At 35.4% G+C, this 26,336-nt stretch overlaps 1 protein-coding gene across 1 annotated transcript; it reads left to right on the top strand.

Annotated features, from left to right (window-relative positions):
• Positions 1-17,434: 17,434 nt before the first annotated feature.
• On the top strand, positions 17,435-23,815 carry LOC113341399 (dolichyl-diphosphooligosaccharide--protein glycosyltransferase subunit STT3A-like). Its single transcript, XM_026586291.1, has 23 exons — positions 17,435-17,720; positions 17,828-17,890; positions 18,186-18,241; positions 18,337-18,408; positions 18,548-18,653; positions 18,742-18,792; positions 19,100-19,195; positions 19,403-19,462; positions 19,544-19,657; positions 20,061-20,147; positions 20,405-20,508; positions 20,808-20,903; positions 21,060-21,180; positions 21,290-21,370; positions 21,478-21,603; positions 21,710-21,955; positions 22,086-22,229; positions 22,368-22,554; positions 22,637-22,734; positions 22,978-23,057; positions 23,155-23,242; positions 23,365-23,454; positions 23,535-23,815. Exons 1-23 carry the CDS (start codon positions 17,577-17,579, stop codon positions 23,586-23,588), a joined length of 2,364 nt encoding a protein of 787 aa, XP_026442076.1. The 5' UTR covers positions 17,435-17,576; the 3' UTR covers positions 23,589-23,815.
• The last annotated feature ends 2,521 nt before the right edge of the window (positions 23,816-26,336 follow it).

Raw genomic sequence — 26,336 nt, 5'->3', positions numbered from 1 at the left:
AGTCAACGGTACCAAAACTTCTAGACATCGTTATTTTGTTAAGAAATAAAATTTCCCTTCTGCGTATACAATTGTAACGGAACGGTGTTCCTTGTTTTCTGTGGTTATGTACCTTGTTGCAGAAAATTAATGGCATACTTTCTATTTAATCATCGGCCGGGGTTATGTGGAAAGTAGGGCTGTTACAGTTGGTATCATAGCTTAGGTAGAGTAACTCTAGGACTTGGGGGGAGTGAGCCTAGGACGTTTCGTTATGTATGTCCATGGATTGGATATGCTTTATAAATGTTATCAGTATATTTGTATTCTTTTTTAAGATTATCATTGACTTATATAGGAATGTCAAGGTGTGGTACTAGTACTGTTACTGGGAGAGGTGGTACCGGAAATGGTGGTCCTACTGATGGAGATGAACCACAATTAGGAAATCAGACTGTGAATGTGAATATAGCGCAGCTGACCCAGTTAATAGCCCAAGCAGTCACTGCTGCTGTGAATCAGAATGTTGGACAGGTCAACAATCATCAGAACCAAGGACCGCCTGCTGAAAATGAGGAAGATAGGTATGGAAAGGTCCAGTTTCAGTTCAAGAAGTTGAACCCGAAAGAGTTTTCTGGAAAGTCTGATAACCCAATGATAGCCCATGAATGGAAGGATGGGATGGTCAAGATTTTTAGGGCCATGGGACCTTCTTGCACAGAAGTATTTAAGTAGAGATTATCTACCTTTGAGCTCACTGGAAAAGCTCATACTTGGTGGGCTTCAGCTTCACGTGGACTGGATCATGCCACCATGACATAGACAGACTTCATTCGTATGTTTGATGACAAATATTTCCCTCAGAGAATTCGAAATGCTAAGGAGAGAGAGTTTCTTTCATTTAAGCAGGGTACTTTATCTGTTACAGAGTACGAGATTGAATAATCAAGATTTTCGATGTTTGTACCTCACCTGGTAGATACTGAAGAGAAAAATATACGTAGGTTTGTTTATGGTCTGAATGCTGTGTATCGGAGGCATATTGTTGCAAATCATATGATTGACACATATATTAGGGCTGTTGAGTGTGCCAGAGAACTTGAGCAAGACCATTTGGCTCATAAGAGGGATGAGGAATACCTGAAGAAGGAGAATAAAGTTGATCGTGCATCAAAATCTTCATCGAGTCAACATGGAAGTGGTAAGAACCAGCAGACCCAGAATGTTGCTCAAAAAGGTGATCAGCCAGGGAAGAAAATGAAGGGGTATTGGAACCAAAGGAACCGTGGTCAGAAGAACGGTGGTAATGAAGGGGCAGTAGTGCCAGCTGAGGGCGAGGCTCTTGCTTCCAAACCAATTAACTGCTATGGGTTTTGCTATAACTGTCGTGAAAGGGGGCATAAGGCATCATAATTTACCAAAGAGAAAGTTCAGACAGCAGATAGACGTGAGCAGCCAAACACTGGAGTTGCAAACCGTAATGTGCAGCCTCGTGGCCAGGGTCAACTCTTTGCTATGCAACCTCCAGAGACGGAGAATGCTACTTTATGAGGTACTTTATTTATTTTAGGAGAGCCTGTTAGTATTTTATTTGATACCGGAGCTACTCATTCTTTCATTTCTACTAAGTTAGTTCGCATGGTAAATCTTTCTGTGGAAGTGTGTGATTTTCCTTTATGTGTTTCTACTCCTACGAGTACTATGGTAGAGTTGAGTAACAAGGTTGATTCTTGTCCTATTATGATTGGAGATGTTGAGCATTTGGCGGATCTTTATGTGTTAGAGATGGTTCCTTACAATGTGATATTAGGAATGGATTGGTTATCTTCTAATTTTGTGCAATTGGATTGTGTTGTAAATACAATCACTTTTACAAAGCCGGGTCAATCTAAGGTAGTGGTACATACTACATCTCGAAGTTTGTTTGTAGAAGCTTTCCTTAGCCATATCGAAGGTGAAGTAGTAGATAATGAGTCTCTGCAGATTGCGAGTATACCTGTGGTGTCTGATTTTGCGGATTTGTTCCGAGAGGTTCCTGGGTTACCTCCAAGTAGGCAAGTAGAGTTTTGCATCGAACTCCAACCAGGTACAAAACCTATTGCTCTTGCTCCTTATAGAATGGCTCCAAAGGAAATGCAGGAATTAAAGTCTCAGATTGACCAGCTTTTAAGTCAAGGATTTATTCGACGTAGTTCTTCACCATGGGGTGGTCCTGTTTTATTTGTGAAAAAGAAAGATGGTTCTTTACGATTGTGTGTTGACTACCGTGAACTGAACAAGGTCACGATAAGAAAAAAGTATCCTTTACCTAGGATTAATGATGTTTTTGACCAGTTGAAAGGGGATATATAGTTTTCGAAGATCGATTTGTGATCAGGCTATCATCAGCTTCTTGTTACAGAACAAGATATTTCTAAGACTACATTCCTGACACGTTATGATTCTTATGAGTTTCTGGTGATGCCTTTTGGGATTACAAATGAACCATCGGTTTTTATGGAATTGATGAATCGAGTATTTAGAGATTTTCTTGATCGGTTTGTTATTGTTTTTATCGATGTTATTCTTGTGTACTCTAAGACTCTGGAACAACACGTGGAACACTTACGCTTAGTGTTGCAGACTTTGAGAGAGCATCAGTTGTTTGCAAAGTTCTCGAAATGTGAATTTTGGCAACAATCGGTTAAGTTTTTGGGGCATGTGATATCTGAATCCGGAGTTTCTGTAGATCCTTCCAAGATTGAGGCAGTGTTGTGTTGGAAACAACTTACAACGGTTTCAGAGATTCGAAGTTTTCTTGGTTTATCTGGATATTACCGTCGTTTCATTAAGGATTTTTCTCGAATTTCGGGACCACTTACTAAGCTAACTAAGAAGGGAGAGTCGTTTGTTTGGGATTTTAAGTTTGGGGATGCTTTTCATGAGCTTAAGACTAAGCTTACTTCCGCACCAGTTTTGACTTTACCTGTAGAAGGAAAGGAAATAGTAGTTTACACGGATGCCTCATTTCTGGGATTAGGATTGTTTTGATGCAGGAAGGTAAGATTATTGCTTATGCGTCTAGGCAATTGCGTGTCCATGAGAAGAATTATCCAACCCATGACTTGAAGTTGGCAGCAGTAGTTTTTGCTCTGAAGTTGTGGCGTCAGTACTTATATGGTGAAAAATTTGAGCTTTTCAGTGATCATAAGAGTCTCAAGTATCTGTTTTCCTAGAAAGATTTGAATATGAGATAACGTCGATGAATGGATCTCATCAATGATTATACTTTCGTCTTACAATATCACCTGGTAAGGCGAATGTTGTAGCCGATGCCTTGAGTCGAAAACCAAGGGGTTTTCTAGCTTTCATGTTGGTGGAAGAGTGGAAGTTGTTGGAGACAGTTGCTGAGTTTGACTTAGACGTCAAGAATTCTTCTACTTTCCATGCATTTTTGGGTAATATTGTGGTACAACCTTCACTTATTAGTCGTATTATCCAGGCTCAATCCAAGGATAGTTGGTGTGCAAAGCTACTTGAAGTTGGAGACTTAAGTGAAGATTTTGATGTAGGGATCGATGGTGGGCTTTGGCTTCGAGGTCGGTTATGTGTACCTGTGGACGCCCAGTTGAGACGTGAGGTATTAGATGGAGCTCACCGTAGTCGCTACACTATCCATGCTGGAGCTACAAAAATGTATAAGGATTTGCGTAGACAGTTTTGGTGGAAAAGTATGAAGCGAGATATTTCAGAATATGTTTTTAAATGCCGAACATGTCAGCAAGTTAATATTGAGCACCAAAATCCAACTGGACAATTACAACCACTCCCAATACCATAATGGAAATGGAAAAATATTTCCATGGATTTTATAATTGGACTACCGAGATCAAAGAGAGGAAATGACTCTATTTGGGTAATAGTGGATCGGTTGACTAAGTACGCACACTTCTTACCAGTGCATACTACCTATAGCGTGGATAGATTACGCAAGCTCTATATGGAGAATATTGTGGTATTGCATGGAACGCCAATCTCAATTGTTTCTGATAGGGGTGCTCAATTCACTTCCAAATTTTAGAGAAGCTTTCAGCAAGCTTTGGGTTCAGATTTGGACTTTAGTACTTCATTTCATCCTCAGACTGATGGTCAGACAGAGAGAGTTAATCAAATATTGGAGGATATCCTTCGAGCGTGTCTTCTAGATTTCCAAGGAAATTGGGATGATTATTTACCATGGGCATAATTTGCTTACAATAATAGTTATCAGTCGAGTATTGGTATGGCTCCTTTTGAAGCTCTTTATGGAAGACCTTGTCGTTCACCGGTATGCTGGGTAGAAGTCGGTGAAAAGAGATTTTTGGGGCCTGATTTGGTTCAGCTCACCACGGAGAAGATCCTATTGATTAAGGATTGTCTTCGTAAAGCTCAGAATAGGCATAAGAGTTATGCAGATAGGAAACGACGATCGTTACCACTTGAGGTTGGGAATAAAGTGTTACTTAAGGTGTCTCCTATGAAAGGAGTAATGAGGTTTGGGAAGAAAGGAAAATTGGCTCCTAGGTTTATAGGACCATTCCCTATAACTAAGAAGATTGGAAATGTTGCATACCATCTGGAGTTGCCTGCAGAGCTATCCGGAATGCACAATGTATTTCATGTCTCTATGCTACGTATGCACTTAATAGATGAGGAGCAAGCTCAAAACGCTAACCTTAGTGAATTGGTTGTGAAACCGGATGCCACCTTTGAATACAAGCCAATTCGTATAGTAGAGCGACAAGTAAGACAACTACAATTTCGGGAAATACCATTTATCAAGGTGCAGTGGAATCCACAAGATGAACGAGAGGTTTCTTGGGAACGTGAAGATGTTATTCTTCGTTCTCATCCACATCTTTTCAATAACGAGGTAATTTTGATTCCGGGGAGGAGTCCTTTCCTAGTGGGGTAGACTGTAATATTCAAATTTTTATCAACGTATTTTTACGAATAATTTTAAGGTTTGACCTTAGTGAATATGGTATTTTATTTAGCTTTATTCTAAGTGACTATTAGGAGGAAAAATATAAATCAGGTCTTTGACCTCTTCCACCTAGTTCCTGATCGTATGGAAAATGGAATGCTTATAGGAGGAAGAATTATAGAATTGAAACGCAGGAAAATAGCCGCCGTACATAGATCGATAGATATCTGGGTGAAGAGATTTATAAAAGTATTGGTTGGTAGAGGTAAGTATTAAATTGATTATTTCATTGGTTTGAGTATAAGAAATTAGATTTGATCTGTTGTGTGTTTTCTGTAGGGTGCGATCAACGAAAGTGACATTGCTGCATAGAGAAAACTTGAGTGCTACCGGTTTGAGGCAAGTTTACTAGATCTCTTAATCTCGGATATATGTAGCAGTGGTAATCAAATATCTCATGAATTCTATAACAGGCTTGAGTTTTATCCCTCTTCTCTCTTATCTTCTAATCAATTTTTTTCTTTAGATATTTTGGTTGTTGTGTGATGAATACTGGAAGCTATTGTAAGTATGACACTACGAGCATAATGGCATGATAGCTAGGTAGTAAACACCAGATGTATTAGATGTCAGTTTATGTACTGATGTGATGCGTGTTTAATTCTTATGCGAAATTTGGTGATTCATTTGCCCTGTCCATTTAAATCTCACTACAAAACAGAAGACCTCTTGGGACGGCCAAAAAACGTCCCAAGAGGACAAAAAACCGTCCCAAGAGGTATTAGGGACGGTTTATGTACCGTCCCCTGTTCCACCGTCACTAATACTATTTGGTCATGTTTTCTTTTTGGGACGGACATATTTTAGCCTTGATTTAAATATTTTATGACTATTAGGGACGGTCAGGCCATCACCGTCCCAAATATCCTTCTTTAGGGACGGTTTTTTCAAAACAGCCGTCCCTAGAAGCTACTTGTTTTGTAGTGTCTGGGTATAAGATTTCAGGCTAGCTGTGTGGTTTATGATGAATTGTTGTTTTCTATATGGTATTTTGGACATGACGCTACTCGAAATAGTGCTATTAGGGGTAGTGGGATAAGACGGTGTCTTTTGTGAAATCTGGTTTAATTTGGCATGATTACTTGTATAGGAAATTGATTTCTGAATGTACTTGACATGGTGCTATTAGTGGCCTTTGGATAGTACGGTGTCCTTTGTGAAAAATATTGGTGAAGTATTGATCCTATAGATATTTATGTTAACACCAAGAGAAATCACTATTAAGAGCTGCTAGTGGAGTTTTGTCCAATGTATGACTATGCGAGGCTAAAACTACAATTTCAGGAATGTGGAGATAGATAATGGTATGAACTTAATTTAGGAAGCTAGTGGAGATAATTGGCGTGACAGTATATCTAGTAATGTTACTGAAATCAGGAGCACTGTGCTTGGCTGTTCACTATTGGTGTCTGGGTATGTCAAGATATAAGGATTTTAGAAGCTGCTCATTTCCCTTACAAGTACTGACCATAAGTGGTGACTGTGATTAACTGGGTAGTGAGACCCTTGGCTAAGTGGTTTTGAGTAGGCCATTATGGGAGTAAACTAAATGTACATATACATATATATACTAAGAGTGCAGACGTATATACAGATATATTATGTGTTAGTCGTTGCGGATATGTCCCGGACGATATATTGTATGGGTTAGACGTTGCGGATATGTCCCGGACGCAGTTAAGGTGACTGCGGATAGGTTCCGGTATTGCATTCAGACATAGGCTTTTATTAGAAATGAAATATTTTAGTAATTTATTATTGAGATCGTTAAACAGGGAGGTTTTAGATTCTTTACGCGACTTTTCTTTTAAATTATTTTCTTGGAACATTTTGGTTGGCGATATATTTGTATATCATTTTATATTTCTCTGTGACTCGGAGATCGAGTGAACTTTTTTGGAGTTTAACTCCCGTTGATTATTTTTCAGGTGTTATTAGGGACCGTGAAGGAGTTTGATTGATTCCAGTTTCGGTGAATATTCTGAAGATATCTAACTGAGGGTGGACATCTACACTTCTCTATCATTTTTTTTTTTCGTTATTTAGTTGTGAGGCAGTGGGGATACTTTATTTTGGGTAGACTTCATTATTATTTTTGTTTTGTTAGTTCGACTTTATTTAAGGATGAGTTATTTTGTTGAAAGGGTACCAAAACTTCTCGACATCGTTATTTTGTTAAGAAATAAAATTTCTCTTCTGCATATACAATTGTAACGGAACTGTGTTTCTCGTTTTCTGTGGTTATGTACCTTGTTGCAGAAAATTAATGGCATACTTTCTATTTAATCATCGGACGGGGTTATGTGGAAAGTAGGGCTATTACATTGAGATATAAATCTTTGATATACTTTTTATTAAGATTGAGTCTGACTGTCTAGTTGATTCTCTTAAAAGTATATTGGAGTTAGTGCATACAGATTGCTAAGCGAATTATTGGGTGAGGTTGTTGTACCCCCACTTTTTCATAGCTTCATCCGGCCTTAAATCTGACCAAAAAAACTTTTTGAAAATCTCAGACTTACGGTTGGTATCGAGTATCTCAGAGCTGGTCGTAATTCCTCGTGTATACTTTTTTGTACTTCGCCATTTTGGTCACAACTTCTTCATCCGGTGTCCAGTTGACCTTATTCTTTTCGGGTTGGATTTGTTGTGTCTTCCTCTACATGATAGAAATATTTAAATATTTATATCTCTTAAACTCCATTTGCGTTTAGCTTGGAGTCATCCTCAACTCCTTATGAATTTCTAGTGTTAATTCAACTTGTTTTACAGTTGGCTTTGGGATACTCTTACCAACCATAAATTCTCCTAGAACTTGTTCTAAAAGTATTGTTTTCTCTTTCCTATTTCTTATTTCATGCTGGAATGAACTCATTTCCTCGTGTTACTATTTTTAACACTATTTCCATTGATTTCGGGTGATTCACCTAGATAAACAAATAAAATAGAAAAAGAAAGAAAGAGTAATACAAGGTAAAATGCAAGAAACGTAGCTAAAATAAGAATATAGTTGATTTTAAAAACATTTGAAATAATCAACTGTCAGTAGCCTGCTCCAGTCCCCATTTTGTTTTGGGTTAGTCATACAGTTCACATGTTTCAAGTAAAAGTCTCAAATAGTAGATTCCAGTTTTAAAGCAAGTTATCAACTGTTTACATTTTTCCGGTTAAGCTAAAACAAAAATACATATATGACACTGAAGTTAACTAAGTTTACAATAAATCTTGAAAGTAGTATAATGGATCTGAACTCATTTCAACGAACCTAAAAGCGGTGTAACAATCCTGAACCCAACTTGACGAACCTGAAAAGTTTTGTAAAATCACGACCTAAGAAGTAATTTTCACAACACATCGAAATTGCGATCATATCTCGTAGCCATGTATCTTTATAAATATGTAGAAGCCAATGTGAATAGCCCCCCGACATATGCTTGAAACAATTATGATAATCGATAGAAACACCTTGAAGGCTATATGAAATTATTATGGAGATATATAATAAATAATCTAATTTCCTAAAACCGAACAATATGAAAATAAAATATATAATAATATTTTAATAATCACCTAAACAGGGATTATAATTTAATACAGTTACAATATTTACATTCTAATAGGAGGCACTTATACAAACATTACCTAGATTTACACGGCAAATCCGAGCAAATCTAGGTTGAAGATGAATGAGAAGAAAGAATTTTCCGAAAGTTTTGAAGAGCGAGGAAAGGATTTTCGTCCACTGCTTATTATGTTTATGAAATCAAAATTATTTCTTAATGTAAGATATTTAACCTATTCCGCCTATATATGGGGTACATAGGGAGTAGTATATAGAAAAGTTTATAAGAGGAAAAGAAACAACATGAGGGTCTCGAAAGCGTTCATTATCATCTTCAGAGGTTAGCCCCATGGAAGAAGTGGAATATTACTTTTGTGAGACAGGAATAAGTTGAGCATTATTTCTGTAAGACATGGAGAAGTTGAATATTACTCCTGTGAGAAAAAGAAAGGGAGACTAGGAAAGGAAAATCAAGAAAGTATTGAGACAAAGAAAGAAAAGAAAGAAAAAAATCAGGATAGGAAAAAAGAAAAGTGGAGGAAGTGAAACCCCAAATGAGGAATTATAATTAGAGGATAATGATGTATCAAGTGATTTCTTCTCAGAAGTGTCATCAAGAACGCTTCCATAAGAAAAAAAATCTAATCAAGTTGTCATTCATCTTCTGATAAATAATTTGTTTATTCTTTATTTTGGTTTTGATTTTACTTTCATGATTTTTTTTTTACATTGCAATATGAATTGTTAAATGTTGAATCTTTTGATTTGCATCATCATCATTGGTATTGGTACAGAGAGAAAAGGCATAAACACGTCAAGATCAAACTAAACCTGACTCAAAAACAAACGAGAAAATTCATTGGTCATTACTGAAGTCGTTCAAATACTCTCGAGGAAATTCAAGGTAGCTTCTTTTTACCAATTTCCTTTTAGTAGTTAATTCAAGATCACTTTTTTATTCTATTTTATAATTCAAATTTTATGTTATTTCTCATTTGTTAGGTTAAAATTTTATTCAAATGTCCAGGATGAAACAAAGATCAGAGGTTAATTTCGTATAAATTTGTGATCGAGGTGTATATGGATTCTGTACATGCTGCGGAGAATCGAGACGATAGAATTTGTTTATACATGATGAGGAATTTTCTTTCCTGAGAATGAGCGTCGTAATTTGTATCTAGAAACTCACCGCGAGCGGAAAAAAAATTCTTTAGTTAGGGTTTTAAAGATATACAAGCCCTAAGTGTTTGTATTTTTTGTAAAATATGATTCAGAGTAGAATATGATTGATGATCCTTGGAATGCTAAAATTCTTAAACTTTGATGGTTGGATTCTTCCTCTTTATAATATTAAATAGTGAATTTGATGTAATTACAACTTGGATTCTTTTATAATCTCGGAGCTTTTCCAATGGTCGATGTGGTTGTTTCATATATCTCACCACCTTAAATACAACCTCTTAATTTTTGTTTACTATGTTGGGGAATGATTTTTTAAACACAAGAAGTATAAAAATTTAATCTCCAACCCATAAGTTTTTGTAACTTTTATCTATTAATGTGTCAATAATTTATTGATAGATATATTTTCTATTTTTATCTTTAGGTAATTTTATGAATAAGATTATAACTATTATAGACAGACATCCTTTAAGTGAAATTTTAGGTAATTCCTAAGATTTTGCAAGTTTACTTCCTTAAAATCATGTAGTTTAACATAGTTTTCTATGTATGGGATCAACCAAAAGTTAGTAACGAATTACAAAGATAGTGCTATATCACATTTACGAAATTCAAAAGATAAACGTTATACTTCGTAATCTGATAACAACAAGTAATTACTTCCTTGACACTTCGATCATAATGCATTGATCAAGTCTACAACATTGTAGATACATAAATATATTTCTTATGTTATGTTTTCAATCTAAACGACTTGAAATAAAATTAGATAGAGAATATAAGGATGATGTGTGTGTTGATGCCGATACGTCTTTAACCCAGCAGAGTAACACGAGCTTGTCTCAACATTTCTAATGTTTTTAATATAACGTAACGAAGTTGACTCTAGTAATCTAATCGAGTATTTTCGAGATTTGAAGCTAAAATATGACACCAAATTTGACATACCAACGCTTGATGGGTTCAACTAAGCAATGCTCTAACAATCTTCCCCTTTGTCAATTGTAGTGACAAAAATCTTTACATATGGAGAATACAAGATTAAAAGACATGGATATCATATTACATAATGATCTCTTAACTCAATTTTCATACGCTTGATTCCAAGCTTCAACAGAACCAAGACATGCAAAAATTCAAACAACAAACGTTGTTTTTGAAGAATTTAAATAATAAAAGGCTTTACCCCCTAAAGGAAAGATATATATTCAATCCGAACGTATTTGTTATTCACTTTCATAGTACGTACTACTACACATCATGATATGTTTCTTTTCCTTAATCAATGCTTTACTCTTTTTTGTTTAGATATATACTTTTCATCTCATATATCCTTTCTAAAAGATTATCATTCACTGTATACTCTATATATTTCTCCTTCTTTTTCTCATAAAAGTGGCAAATAAACGAAGAAATATAACAAGTATTTCTAAAGGACTGTCACATTCATAAGAACTCAATACAACTTATATAAAAGATAGCAAATAAGGTCCAACATTACCCCTTTTGATAAACAATCAAAGAAAAACCACAAAAATAATTAATTTCGACTCTGACCAAGAAACAATTACCCGAAGTAATGTTATTTTATTTTGATAAGCCCAACTAGGTTAGATAACTAGTTTCTTATCAGGAACCATTATACAAAAATGATTGTACCTATTTCGATATGCCTAAATAAGATCATAATTAACTTAGTTTTTCTTATCAGGATCCAATTATAATATAAATAGTTGCACCTTATTTCTATAAGCCAAACTAGATTGTATGGATAGTTTTCTTATCAGGAAAACGGTTAACAAAAATAATTGTTACCTCACTTCGGTAAGACAAATTAAGATCGAAACTGATCTAATTACTTATCAGGAAAGAGATTATCATAAATAATTCTTCCCTCGTTTTCCACAACCATACACCCACAAAAGATATAACATTAAGCACCAGTTCAAAGTAGAACTCTCTCTCATTATTTTTGTTATTAATTGCAAAACAAAAGAATAACAAAAAGACAACCTTACCAGAGAAAGGTCGAGAGATCTTAGCTATTACCTTATAGAAAGTAAAAATCTAAAACACAAACTCATATGTATGCTAAATACGCAACTTATAAAACATAAATTGACATAATATAACTGTGACTTCATACATGAGTTTTAATCAATCATCTTCTTATGATTATTTGATAAAGCAATCCTAAAGGTTAAATATGAAATCCACTGAATCAAATCACAAAATCATATAAGAGATAACCAATATGAGACCAAAACTTAAAGTTAACAAAAGCGGAAAGTTAATCTCATAAATGAAAGCAAAACAAAGTGATCTTAAATGATTATCATGGATATAAAAAAATGGTTATGGCAACGTAGTTTTATTGATACTTTGAATAAACATTACACAAACATTGAAATTAATCAATAATTAATTAGTCTATTATTTGATGAACACTATAACACAATATATATTTGGTTTTTCGATAAGATATCGGAACAAGTTTCTCAGAACCCAAAGGATTCCAAGCTTCTTCAATGATTACCAATATGGATTCAAGACTGACAAGATTGTCACTAACTTCCTTCACTTCTTTTCGCAAGCCTTTTTTCATTTTTCAAACTTCAAAAAAAATTAGATCTAACTTTAGTGAGAGGATTTTAAGATGATTACCATAAAGAGACGATAGATCTGTACAAAAAATATCATTGCTCTGATCTGAAGAAAGATTTGACTCAAAATTGGATGATTCCAGACGAAGTTTCCTAGTAGGAAACAAACATATAGTCCAGATATTTTCAACTTTGTAAGAATTTACAACTTGAGTTAGACATTTTGTCGGTTTCTCTGTAAATTGAAATGTTACATTTGTTTACCTATCTATTTAAGGTAATAGGAATGTCTCATATTTCTAGAAGAAAAAAAAAATATTCCAAGAATATATTTTATTATTAATGTAATAATATGACACTTAGTAAATTTACAAAAATATATATCAAAATTGTTGAAAATCCTTTATTGCTTATTTACACAAAAATCCTCACCACTTAATTGTGAACCAAGTGATAAGAATATACATCATCATGAGTGTTAGAGCATTCCTCGGTCGAACTCACAAGTGTTACTATCTTAAGCTTGTTTGTCAAATTTAGTTCTCAAAACTACATCTTGATTTATAGTTTACAATTAGTTAAGTCTCAGATTAGGATAGAAGATGTAGTTAAGAATCGGACATCACTACTTTCTAAAATTTGAAGTCGAAGATTGACCGAAGCTTTTGGAGACTTCTTCAACAAAAGGTGACTGAACCACCTATTTCTCAAGTTATATTTATCTTTCTATCTATGAGACGTTGTCGCATAATTAGTTAGACTATCATAAGTATATCAAGAATTTCAAGTCAAGTTTATCTTGGTAATTAGTTCTTGAAATATATATGACTAAGGTTAATGAACATTTGTTCATACTTGATGAATTTCAGTTAAGAAAAATTTATTGTTCATAATCTAAATTGTGATTCAAGATTATCATTCGAAAATATCCTGAAACAGTGATATGTCTCATCGATGTTATCTGGGAATGTTTCGAATTGATCTAGAGAAAAGTATAGAACTATTGAAAATACGGATACAGGACAGTGCGCATACCAGTTTCAAAAACTGGGAAAAATGTTATAAGTCTGGAGCCGCAGTACATGTATACAGTACACGTACCGATGTATCTATAATTCTCCAGCAACTTAGTGGTACACATACCCGATATCCATACCACAAAAAGTCTTGAATTCATGAACCCAGAATGGTACGCATACCTAGTATGCATACCTAAAAAGAACCGTTGGTTTTGAAAACAGTGTGGTATCCCGACACGCAAACCGCAAAAGTTATGTATGTTCCAGTAATTATATTTTTCTTAAGTTATACGTATCTGGTACATGTACCATGACAAATATAGTCACGAACAAGGTTGAGTACACGTACCTAGTACACTTACTTACCCTGTCGAATATTTTTAGATGTATATAAAATTATTTCTGTGAGATAATTAGCATTTTGAATAAATCTCTCAGAACACTATATAAACATGATTTATCACATGATAACCTACGTTTGTGACTCAAACTTAAAAGTCTTAAGTGTTTATGAAAATGATCAAACTTATAGTTCAATCGGCTAGTTTCAGCTAACCGTTTATGAACAATGTCTTTGTACACGGTTTGGTTACGGTTCATCCTAACCAGAGTGTATATCTTGATATGGAAATCACATTTCAAAGATTCATCCAATGGTGGATATTGTTTTCTTGGTTCCAAAGCTATCTTAGCTTAAACCTAAAGCAACTTATGTTTTGAAAGTCTATATAAGGGGAACCTCAAGCAACTTGGATCTTTGAATACCGACACTATCCTTGTGTATACTAGTTGTAAACTAGAGTCTTTCTCTTCCTAAAACCCTTTTAGGGTTTAGCAACTAAAAGTAATTCATACGGATTTGTGAAGCCGTGTCCAACTATCTTTTATCTTGATAGTTTGAGTATCCTGATCTTGTTTGATTGTTGAGCTTGCTCCATCAATCAAGATAGATAGAATAGAAATCACAAAGTTCTCTTCGTCTCAGACTTTGTTGATTCCACAAGTTTAATACTTGTGAGGTGAACAATAATCTAGGTTTCACTTCGGGTTGCATAAGTCCAGATTTTGAGGTTCGCTAGACTTCGTCTATTGCTATCGACGATCATAAAGGAAATCACCATATAGCTTATCTGTGCGCGCAGTTGAAGAAACTCTTAGGCTGTAAAAGAAGTTAGTTAAGGGAACCAATTGTGCGGAGTCCTACTGAGATTCAAGAGGCGTAAGGAATGCGACTGTAATTGAATTGTTGTGAGTGTTTAATTCAGTCTCAACTAAATTCTGGTTCGAAGTTAATTGGTAGTAGGCTTGTGTCTATAGCGGCTTAATACATTTTGGTGTTCAATCTGGACTAGGTCCCGTGGTTTTTCTGCACTTGCGGTTTCCTCGTGAACAAAATTTCTGGTGTCTGTGTTATTTCTTTTTCCGCATTATATTGTTTATCTTTATAATTCAAATATCACATGTTATAAGTAAATCAATCAAAGTAGATACATCCATCCTTGTTTGTTGGATGCGACTTGATTTCTTCTTGGATATTGATCTTTGGAATCGTCCAAGTACTCTCACACGTAATCATTTTCAAGGATTAGTTTCTGTAAACTTTCTGATTGTGAGAGATATGTTTGGATGGTTTATGAGAGTAGTCACGAGTGTTCTTTAAATTGGAATTTACTACTTTCAGTTTTGTAATTTCATCATGACAACTATCAAGATTATTGATAAGTTAAGACTTACGTTTTTTCTCGGAATTTAAAAAATGTTCGGATTTTCTAAGTAGCCATGTAAAATTAGAATGGTTCTACCAGCATGCGTTAAAAAGTGTCCTCCAACCAGCTAAGTTGGATTCATTTCATCTTTTAGGAATTTGAAAGAAGTATAATCTGTGTCCAGTATCAGAATATAATCCCCAAGGTGTTTTTTTTCCAGAGTGCATAATCTTGATCCCAATGTTTGTGAAATCTCAATTTGTCTAGTTTCATTAACACACTTGCTAAAATGAATGCAGGATTTCTAGGAATTAGTCTTCTTGCCTTACCATCTAGCATAAACATTGAGGATATCTTAGAGAGAATATATAGTGCTTTCATTAAGGACTCCAAAGAACAACAAACAGTCAACGGACATCAGATGGATAGCGGCGGGGGAGTACTTATTAATCATATACCGGTTGTAAACATTAGCTTGTTTCATCTTCCCCACTATCCACGAAAACCCCGGCGATACTAGCATAAACAGATAAGGAGAGAGGGCAACCTGCCTGATCCCTCTTTCGCCATGAAAGAAACCCATATGAGCCCCATTTATAAGAGGCAAGTAGGATGCTGAGAAAACACAATTCATGATTACAATTAAAGAGATCCGGAAACTCATATTCCCATTAAAATGTGCCAGTCTACCATATCTTATGCATTGCTCATATTTAGTTTTAGGGCAAATGAACCGATAACTGATTTAGACTGTTTCATAGAGTGTACCAGCTCTTTTGAAGAGAGAATATTGTCCATAATTTTTCTTTTAAGGATAAATGCATTCTGTTCATGATGTAGGACGGTTTTTAGCAATTAAGTTGTCCATGAGAGGTCTCAACCTCTTAGCTATCAATTCTGTGATAATTTTATATAAAATACTGCATACGGTAATGAGACGGTAATCGGCCGCTATTTTAGGGGACTTACATTTAGGGACTAAAATGATATTAACATGATTTATACCTGGAGGGAGTATGTCATTTACGAAAAAAACATTTAATCAGGTTGTTAACTTCCTCACCTACCAGAAGCTAACATCTCTTGAAGAAAATAGCTGGATAGCCATCAAGAGTTAGAGATATGAGGTCGCCAATGAGCTTAAGAGAAGCTTTTATCTCTTCATTGGATGGAATAGAACAAAGATGTTCCTTTTGCTCCTCATTCAGGCTGGTATTCACAGAAAAGTACGTAAGATGGGCAAGAATAGAAGGATCTTGTTGAAACATCTTCTCAAAGTGCAGAGTAAACTCATTAGATATATCATTCGGGTTAGCAGGTTACTCACTATTGGTTTTTTTTTTTATTGCAGGGAAGTTGTTCTTCTTCCTTTGATGCATGACAGATAAATAGAAAGCTTTATTGTTCTTATCAGCAACTGGAATCTAATGCGTTTTTATTAAGTTGCTCCCACAACTTATACCTAGTAACTTTAAAATTCGCTAGTTGTTTTTTGAGCTGATGTGAGCCACCTTTTGGATTCCAGCATTATCCTCTGTGAAATTTCTACAGCCATGTCGACATGACCAAACTCTTTCTTCCCTCATTTTAAAAAGCCATAAACAATCTCTATGGTAACATGTTTGGATACACATCCAGAAATAACTTTTAAAATCGATTTTTAGAAGTTTAAAAGCAAGGAGTTAGTTTGGGTATAAAATTTCAGAACAACTTCTAGAAATAAAAAATATCAACCTTTTATGAAGCAAAATATTCTTCTCTGACTTCTGCATCTGGTATCTAAACGCGCTACAAGTCTTGAAATTAGGTTACGACTACAGTTACAATTATTTGCTGCCAATGTCCATAATGTTGGATGTCACAACCAGATTTGTTCAAATTGGTAACATCTTTGTTTCTTCCTATGCTTTCTTTGGGTCATATAAAAATGATGGGAGTGTGATCACTACACCACATAGATAAGTGAGGTACCGTGCAATGACTTCTGGGATCCAAACACCTTTTAATATCCTGTTTGGATACCAAAAACAAAAATCAGAAGCAAAATGTTTCTGAATCACAAAAAGTTACATTTTTTTTTTGCTTCTGGAAGTCACTCTGAAATTGTATACCAAAATTAACTTCTGACTTTTCTGCTTCCAGAAATCAAAAAACAACTTCTGAAATGACATTCAAACCAAACAAGCTATAAAAGTGTTGAAAGTTGAAACAGTTCAAATTCGGAAATTTATCACTTATACAGAAGTCAAAAAAGCAATTTCCAGAATGACATCCAAACAAAATAAGCTATAAAAATGTTAAAAAAGTTCAAATCCGGAACTTTATTACCGATGGTTCTCTACCCATCTCCTGCCCCACGGATCTAGTTTCGGATTCTAACGAAGTCACCAAAAAAGTCTTCCTCCTCTCATTTTCTCATTTGGAGACCCAGAATAAAACCCTGGCTCAACTCCTCCTCCTTGTTCTTCAGTAGTGTTTTTCTTCGAATCTCCAACTGAAAATCTCGATTTCTCGCCACCAATGGCGACGGTTATAGAGACTGTCAAACCACCACCAGGAGGAGCATCAAGTGAACGAAATCTGAGAAACGCATTCGGAGGCGTTTTATCTTTATTCATTCTTCTATTGATTGGAATTCTTGGATTCTCGATCCGTCTTTTCTCTGTATGTTTTCTCTTTTATCTTCACTAGATTTTATAGATCTAATCGTTAGAATTTCAAATTTCTCTTTAATTTTTTTGGATTTTGATTGGATTTGTTTTTGTTTGCAGGTTATTAAGTATGAAAGTGTTATTCATGAGTTTGATCCTTACTTCAATTACAGAGTTACTCAGGTTTGTTTAACTGAATGTGGTGTTTATTGATCTCATCTGAATGTTGATTTAAGTGAACAAGAAGGAAATTAGAGTCGAGACGAGATTCAATTAGAACTGTGAAAAGACAGATAGTTCGATAACTGAGTTTAAAATCGATGAAATCTGTGTGAAATTTGAGTGTAATTTTTCATAATTCTGTTCTGAAATCACGATAAGAGGTTTAAGAAAAGAGAGTTTGTAGTTGGATTTGAAAATGTACTAGTTGTTAGTAAATGTGATGTGTTCCTAAAGATGATGTTTATTGATTCTTCAGTTTCTTATCAAGAACGGAATATATGATTTCTGGAACTGGTTTGATGACCGAACATGGTAATTATGTTTGTACATGAGAATTTATCTCTTTGGACTGTATTACAGTAGTGATTTGCAATTCTGAACGGGATGTGGTGCTTGCTTGTTCTTAGGTATCCCCTTGGTCGAGTGATTGGTGGAACTGTTTATCCTGGATTGACATTGACAGCAGGAACACTATACAAGTAAGTTTACTGTCTTATTTTTTGTTTTCTACTTTTTTCCTGTGATGAAAATCAGTTTCATGTTTTCACATTTGTTTTCCTAGAGTAATATTACCGCTGTCCACTAGGAAGTTAATGGCATCGTGCAATTATTTTGCAGGATACTACATGCTTTGAACATCCCTTTGTCTGTGGAAACTGTTTGTGTGTTCACTGCCCCTATATTCTCTGCTTTCGCTGCTTGGGCGACTTTCCTTTTGACCAAGGTTTGGTTTCTGGCTAAATTTATCGTTGATTTAAGTATCTCAGTTCTGCATGTATTAATTAATCATACGGTCTGTTGCTCTTCTCTAGGAAGTTAAGGGTACTGGTGCTGGATTGACAGCAGCTGCTCTTTTGGCCATGGTAAGTTCAGTACACTTCTGCATATGTTGTTTGGATGAAAAAAAGTGGGCTTTTCTTGGTACTTCTTTGAGACAGCAATTAGTATCGTTAATGTCAAGAAAAGATCTGAAGGAATTGTTTGTTCAGAATCTTTAGCTGTGAATAGCATTTGATAAAATAAGTAACCCGTCACAACTATGACGTGTATCATTTCTTGTTAGTGTATGTGCATCGTGCGTAGCTGTTAAAACATCTGACTTTTTCTCTCCTATGGTTTTCTGAAGGCTCTAATTTATTCTACTAAATCTCTGGTGCATTCTCCCTGCAGGTTCCTTCTTATATATCTCGTTCTGTAGCTGGAAGCTATGACAATGAAGCTGTAGCTATCTTTGCTTTAATCTTCACTTTCTATCTCTATATAAAGGTTCGAATTTATTCTTAGATCCTATTTATTTCACTTAATCACTGAAAGTATGGCATTCTATATAAAGTTTTACTCCTTGGCTGAGATGATCCGTCCGCTTCACTTTCTCATGGGTTCGTAGTGGGGGTAGTATATATGATGAAATGATGAATGATAATTCTGCAGCTATGAACTGTTTGCTGATCATTTTTTTCAAATTGTTTCCAGACATTGAACACCGGATCTCTCTTCTATGCGACTTTAAATGCTCTAGCATACTTTTACATGGTAAGTACGGTGAACTGGTGTTACTGTGGTTAGTTTTTTTTCGTACTTATTTACATGTGATGGCCACATTTCATTTATCAGGTGTGCTCTTGGGGAGGTTACACCTTTATTATTAACCTTATCCCAATGCATGTACTTCTGTGCATTGGAACTGGTCGTTACTCTTCTCGGCTGTATGTTGCATATGCTCCTCTTGTAAGTATCTTGTCTCTCTTTTAGAATCTTTATTTCATTGGAAAATTAAATGTACATCCGTATTTTAGTATGAGATTGTATTATTTTTAGTGGATAAATGAAATTTATATCTCAAGTGAAACTTACTGTCTCAAGTAGTAAGAAGGAAGGAAGATTTAAGAGCTTTACCGAATAAACTGAATTTGTGCACATCAAGTTTCTCTTTCCGCTGTTGCATTTCAAGTAGTACTCAGTAGTGTTGGTGGTATGCTGCCACAGGGCCATGCTTTGGAGCTAGTTAACCTTTTATACTGCTTCAGCATATGCTTTGTCAGGTTTTCTGAATGTTATATGGACAGAGAAAGTATTGGCTAATGTAGCATTCTTTCTATATATTATTAAATGTATAATTTCATGGATGCAGGTTGTCTTGGGTACATTATTGGCCGCTTTGGTGCCTGTTGTTGGCTTCAACGCTGTGATGACCTCGGAACACTTCGCTTCATTTTTGGTGAGTTAATCGTTATTAGAGCTTGATTTTGTTTTGCACTTTACTAGAAGTGGATCGCCCAAAAGCCAAAGTTGAACAGGTCCAAGTTTTGGATGCTCTAATCGAGGACCTTTCTAGTGGTCCTACATCGATTAAATTTATAATCTAAATTGTTGTTGCTTTCTTCTTCTATATCTGCTTTGAACGTATTTAATATCTGTTCTACTCGTGGTACATTATTTCTTACTTTCTCATGTTCTTTTCCTTTTTTTTTCCAGGTTTTTATCATTATACATGTGGTGGCTCTTGTGTATTACATCAAGGGAGTTCTCTCTCCAAAAATGTTCAAAGTGGCTGTGACACTTGTGGTATCTGTTGGCATGTAAGCTCCCATGACTTATAAGTTATAATATTTAAGTAAATATTTAGAGGAGGTTGAAAGTTTACATTAGACAGATAAAACATAACTATTTACCCGAACCGTGGTGAGTTGGCGTGTATGAACGCATAATCTTCATTCTGTTGAGAAATCAGGCTTGCTAGGATTGTTTTAGAGATTGCTAAGACAGATTGCAGGATGAGTACAATTGTGAAGTAGTTTGCTGCGTTATCTTTACTGGGTAACTAAAGGTAACAAATCTTAAATGTAGCATAAAATTTTGTTTTTTTCTCATTTTTCAGGGCGGTCTGTATTGCCGTTGTTGCAATCCTTGTGGCAGTGGTGGCCTCCAGCCCAACAAAGGGATGGAGTGGTCGCAGTTTGAGTCTTCTTGATCCGTAAGATTCAACTTCTATAATTTGTTTTTATTATTTACATTTTCTAGATTGGTTACTTTGAGGAAATGATGAGTGGCGGAAAATATCAAAATAGAAATCTATATTATATAACTCGGCGACATGTTCGATTGACACCTGTTTGTATAATTGGAACAGAACTTATGCGAGCAAGTATATACCCATTATTGCTAGTGTTAGTGAGCACCAACCGCCAACGTGGCCATCTTACTTTATGGACATCAACGTTTTGGCATTCTTGGTTCCAGCTGGTATAATTGTAAGTCCCAGTGTCTTCTCTTCTTTTCTGTTTCAATGCAACCATCTTCCCCCATTATATTTATTTTCTTGGTCATCACTTTCTCTGATGAAATTTATCTCCTGGGCAGTCATGCTTTCTTCCACTATCGGATGCCAGTTCCTTCGCTGTCCTTTATATAGTAACATCAGTATACTTCTCAGGAGTCATGGTAAGGAAGTGTCCATTCACACGCTTTATTTCTCGTATTTGTTTAATATTCTCTGCATTCCGTTTGTCTTTCTATCCATTTTCCTGATTGTTCTGCGTCCTTTTTAGGTTCGGCTGATGCTTGTATTCGCTCCAGCAGCATGCATTATGGCTGGAATCGCTCTTTCTGGAGCCTTTGATGTTTTCACAAGCTCAGTCAAATTTCAACTGCCTGGATTACTAGGGGATTCTGATGTAAGCATGGTTCTGGCTTTATTTTGCTTATCCACATTCTTGCAGTCCCTGTGGTGAGTTGAGATTGTGATAGAACTAACATAGAGTCATGCTATTCACCTTGAAGGCAGGGAATATTACTTCCGGGGATGTAGTACAAAATGGCGTAACCATGGCTGATTCAAATGCAGCTGCTAAGAAAAGCGAAGAAACTCTAAAGGAACGTCCATCGAAGAAGAACAAGAAGAAAGAAAAAGAACCTGTAGTGAAGGCTTCTATTAAGTCCAAAATTCAGAAGAGGCTTCTGGTCTTACCTTTGGAAGCATCTATCATTGCCCTTCTCTTGCTTATTTTGTTGGGTGCCTTTTATGTGGTAAGTAAAGAGCACTCCTCTGTAAAGTGAAAGCCACGATGTGGAGGCTATTCATTCTTTCATGTGTTCTTCTCATGGCATTTTTAATCCATAGGCAGCAGGATTTTTAACACCATTTTTGTTTTTGTAGATTCATTGTGTCTGGGCAGCTGCTGAAGCTTACTCAGCTCCTTCTATCGTTCTAACCTCTCAGTCACATGATGGCCTTCATGTTTTCGATGATTTTAGAGAAGCTTATGCTTGGTTAAGCCATAACACTGAAGTAGATGATAAGGTTAGTCTACATCTTAGTATTTAAATGAGTCGCTTTCGATCCTGAGAATATGGTTTGTTTAACCATCTTGCTTAAGAACTAATGAGAACCAAAAGAAATAGTATGATGGTTTAAATACTGATGAAATATTGCCTGTAGGTTGCGTCATGGTGGGACTATGGTTACCAAACTACTGCAATGGCTAATCGTACTGTCATTGTTGATAATAATACCTGGAATAACACACATATTGCAACTGTTGGAACTGCCATGTCTTCTCCAGAGAAAGCCGCGTGGGAAATTTTCAACTCGTTGGATGTAAAATATGTTCTTGTCGTCTTTGGAGGTTAGCTTGGTTAATAATTGTGGACAATTCTAGAAATCAACGTGAAACCACTCTGACTTGAGTTTAAATTTCTGATATTCAGGTCTTGTTGGATACCCTAGTGATGATATAAATAAATTTCTCTGGATGGTTCGTATTGGAGGTGGTGTGTTTCCTCACATCAAGGAGCCTGACTATCTCGTAAGTTTGACACCGAGACTAGATTTTAAGACACTGACTCGTTTCTCCTTTTAATTATGATCAATATTATTAGAGGTTACCATACCTTGGCACCAATTTCGTACATATGTTCGTCTCTTATGTTCAACAAAAATAAAACCAATTATATATATATGTTGGTCTCTTATGTTTTATTTCTGATGACAAAATGAATACTGAGAGTAACTTTTTCGTGTATATTGCTTCTTCATTTCTGTGTAAAAGAGAGATGGTCAGTACCGGATCGATAATCAAGCAACTCCAACTATGCTGAATTCCCTCATGTACAAACTTTCATATTACAGGTATGTTTCCGGTCTTTCCAATCCTGGATTTCACCTCTGAGTTCTTCTATTGGATTTGATAGTTCGTTTCCTCACTTTTATGTCCCTCCTTTCGTAGATTTGTGGAAACAGATGGTAAAGGTTATGACAGAGTAAGGAGGACTGAAATTGGAAAGAAACATTTCAAGCTTACACATTTTGAGGAGGTCAGTCATTCAGCCAAGGAACTTCTCTCTTAATTTGGATGTCGATTTGTTGCTGAACTTCTGATTATCAATCACTAAGTTTTTGAGCGTGGAAATTTATTTCTATTTTTTGGTATTGTCAGGTCTTCACCACACACCATTGGATGGTGCGGCTATACAAGCTAAAACCTCCAAGGAACAGGATTAAAGGAAAGACAAAGAAATCAAAAGGGGTAAAAGTCTAATTATCAGCTTGAACATATTTTTGCATTTTCTTACATCTTTTCTTACTAGCATCTTCTTTTGTATGCAGACTTCAAAATCAAGCTCAACTAGCACAAAGGGAAAGAAGAACCCTTGGCATTAGGAAAACCAACTTATAGTAACAGGTTAGCTTTTATAATAGGGGGATGAGAATGTGTCTCAGTCGAGAGATTCATTTTGCAGGTCGGGTGTTGTTAACAAATACAAATTGATAAAAGATTTTGTAGCTCAGATTTTGTATCATTCTTTTTCTTTCTTCCCCTTCTGCACTCATTATAAAAGGAAGAGAGTGATTTTTATGATGAAATCCGATGAAGATATGATCTGCCATTTTGAGTTCATAGAAAATTAATGAGGTGTAAACTAAAGTTAAAAAATTGAGTTGATAGAGAAAATTAATGAGGTGTAATAACTAAAGTTAAAAAATTCAAGTAGTGTTGTAAAACACACTAGGGTTCAAAATCGGCCCAGCTCTGAAGCCTGGCAACTTGGCCTCCAGACCTGGTATCAAAAAAAAAAAAGAAAAAAAGACGAATGGTTTGCGCTACAAAGAAAAGTAGTTTGCGCTTTATATTGCCACTTTTATTTACTATGGGGACCTTGTAGATACGGCTATTATACTGAGAATTCGATGTTATATTTGCGATGGAAGTTTATTGCTACATGGGTGTCCAACAATGGTAAGACCAAGGGATAACCTTTCTCGCAACAAATCGATTCAAGTTAAAACCAATCTTCGAGTCAATAAACAAGAGTCTCAGTTTCATACAAGAACATCAACAAGAAAAAAACCCATTGGAAAGGACCTTAATCAAGCAAATTCGAAGCATAACCCAAATTACCAAATGTATACTTATTGTCAGCTAATTAACAATCCAATGCCTGATCCAAAAATAACTGCAGACAAAATCCATATCAGAAGCATTGGTTATGTCCCAACTCTCCGTCATCCTACTTCGATTAAACCATCTCTTACGAGGTGCACGACACATACAACATTTTCTTACCCTAGAGAAAAAAGTTGTGATTGAGATTTTTTTCCCAAGAGAAATAGAATAGGATTGGTTGTTAACCATGTAATCATAAAATAAAATATGGATGTATTTGAGGATTAGGGATAAGGCTAAAGACAATATCCCGAAAAAAATAAATAAAAAATTGCCCTCTAGGCAAGAGGATAGCAAGTTACACAAAATATGTCTCGGTAGGACATGTATTTCAATTACTACGAAATTCATCCATACATAAGGGGACGCCTTTATTATGAGGCGAACATCTCTTTTTTGTTTGCTAATGGATTTGCGCTACCTGAAATTTTATAGCGCACACCATTTGTCAAAAAAAAAAAAAAAACTATCTTGAAGACTAGAATTTGTTTATTGGTTATAATTTTTGGCTAACATTAAAAATCAGTAAGCCCGAGATAATGAGTAAGTAGCGTTTTATGTGTCTCTTCAATTCAATTGATTCACGTTATCAAGAAGCAGAAACATAAATAAATCAATCCGCGTTATATCGTAAAGTAAACTGTTATTCATTTCGTTATGAAATAAAGAAGAGACAAAAATATAGGGAAAGAAGAAAGCCCCTGTTTATAGAGATGGAAGATTTAATACCCAAGTATATAGAAACCCTTATCTTAGACATATGTACATCTTACTTAGTTATTAAATTTTCGTTTATAACACTATCCCGGATGACTAATGTGTGTAAGTCATTACGATATACCAGGAAACCTCGAAAGAGAAAAACTTGAAATTACGTAATTAAGCTTGTAAAGACTTAAAATAGTGTTGGACACGTAAATGTTGCCACATAAAAACCTTGGACAAGGAAAACCCTTGGGAAAGATCTTGACGGAAAAAAAAAGTACGACATGATAAGTTTAATGAGTGCACCTTTGATGATGAAGCTCCCCTGATGAGTACTTCAATCAAATCTTGGCTTTCAAATCTTTGAGTTGAGACTTTCCAATTTTGATGAAAAAATTTCTTGAGTGCTGGAGATAGCAATGATTTCAGAAAAAGTCTACTTGTTGATGTAGTCTTCTCTAGTGTATCACAAGCAGCATCTTCTTCGAATAATAGTGGTCTCTCGAGTATGTTATTATTTAATCACATTGAGGAACCATGTGGATTGCGAAGTTCTCAGAGATGATTTGCAGAAGTAGTTGATGTAGTTTCTTCAACAAAGTGCCAAGATGCGCATACATTACCATACGTGAATAAAAAACATTTTTGTGACAAAACCTTGGTAGTTCAGAAGGACATCCAAATTCCTAAAAGATGGTTATGTTGATTTGGTCTAGTCAAATGTAGGCATCCACTAGATAATCGAATTTATCACTAACACTTTCACATATTTTTTTTCACCATTTCAGTTGTGTCTTTTATGTTAGGCTAGAAGTATCATTGAGATCTGGTTTTTTCGACCGAAGATCCTTTTTCTGCATAAATTCCCACATCCTTTTAAATGTGTTTCATCCATTATTTGTCTTCCTTGCATCTCATTCACACATTTCAGAAGAGGTCCCAGATAAGTCTTTCTATATATGTCATCTCCTATTAACCGGTACCTTGCACACTTTTTTATTGCTTTCCTTGCTTATTCTGAATTAGCTAGAAGCACTTTAGATTTCAAATAAATCGGAAATATCTTTCATCCATGTCTCATCTGCTTCAGCTTGGGTGATATTTAAGGTATGATGGTTTAGAACCCTAACATTTCATCAGTTTTTGTTTCAAAGATTGATGGTTTCTCCAGAACTCCAACACTGATTGTTCTCATGCAGGCTCCAGGTATTGCAGTTCCAAAAAGATATAGGACATCTGCATGTATTACTTTATTTTGG

The sequence above is a fragment of the Papaver somniferum genome, unplaced genomic scaffold (assembly GCF_003573695.1).
Source record: "Papaver somniferum cultivar HN1 unplaced genomic scaffold, ASM357369v1 unplaced-scaffold_29, whole genome shotgun sequence".
NCBI lineage: Eukaryota > Viridiplantae > Streptophyta > Magnoliopsida > Ranunculales > Papaveraceae > Papaver > Papaver somniferum.
The sequence above is the reverse complement of the archived record's forward strand: the minus strand, read 5'-3'. Positions and strand labels throughout refer to the sequence as shown.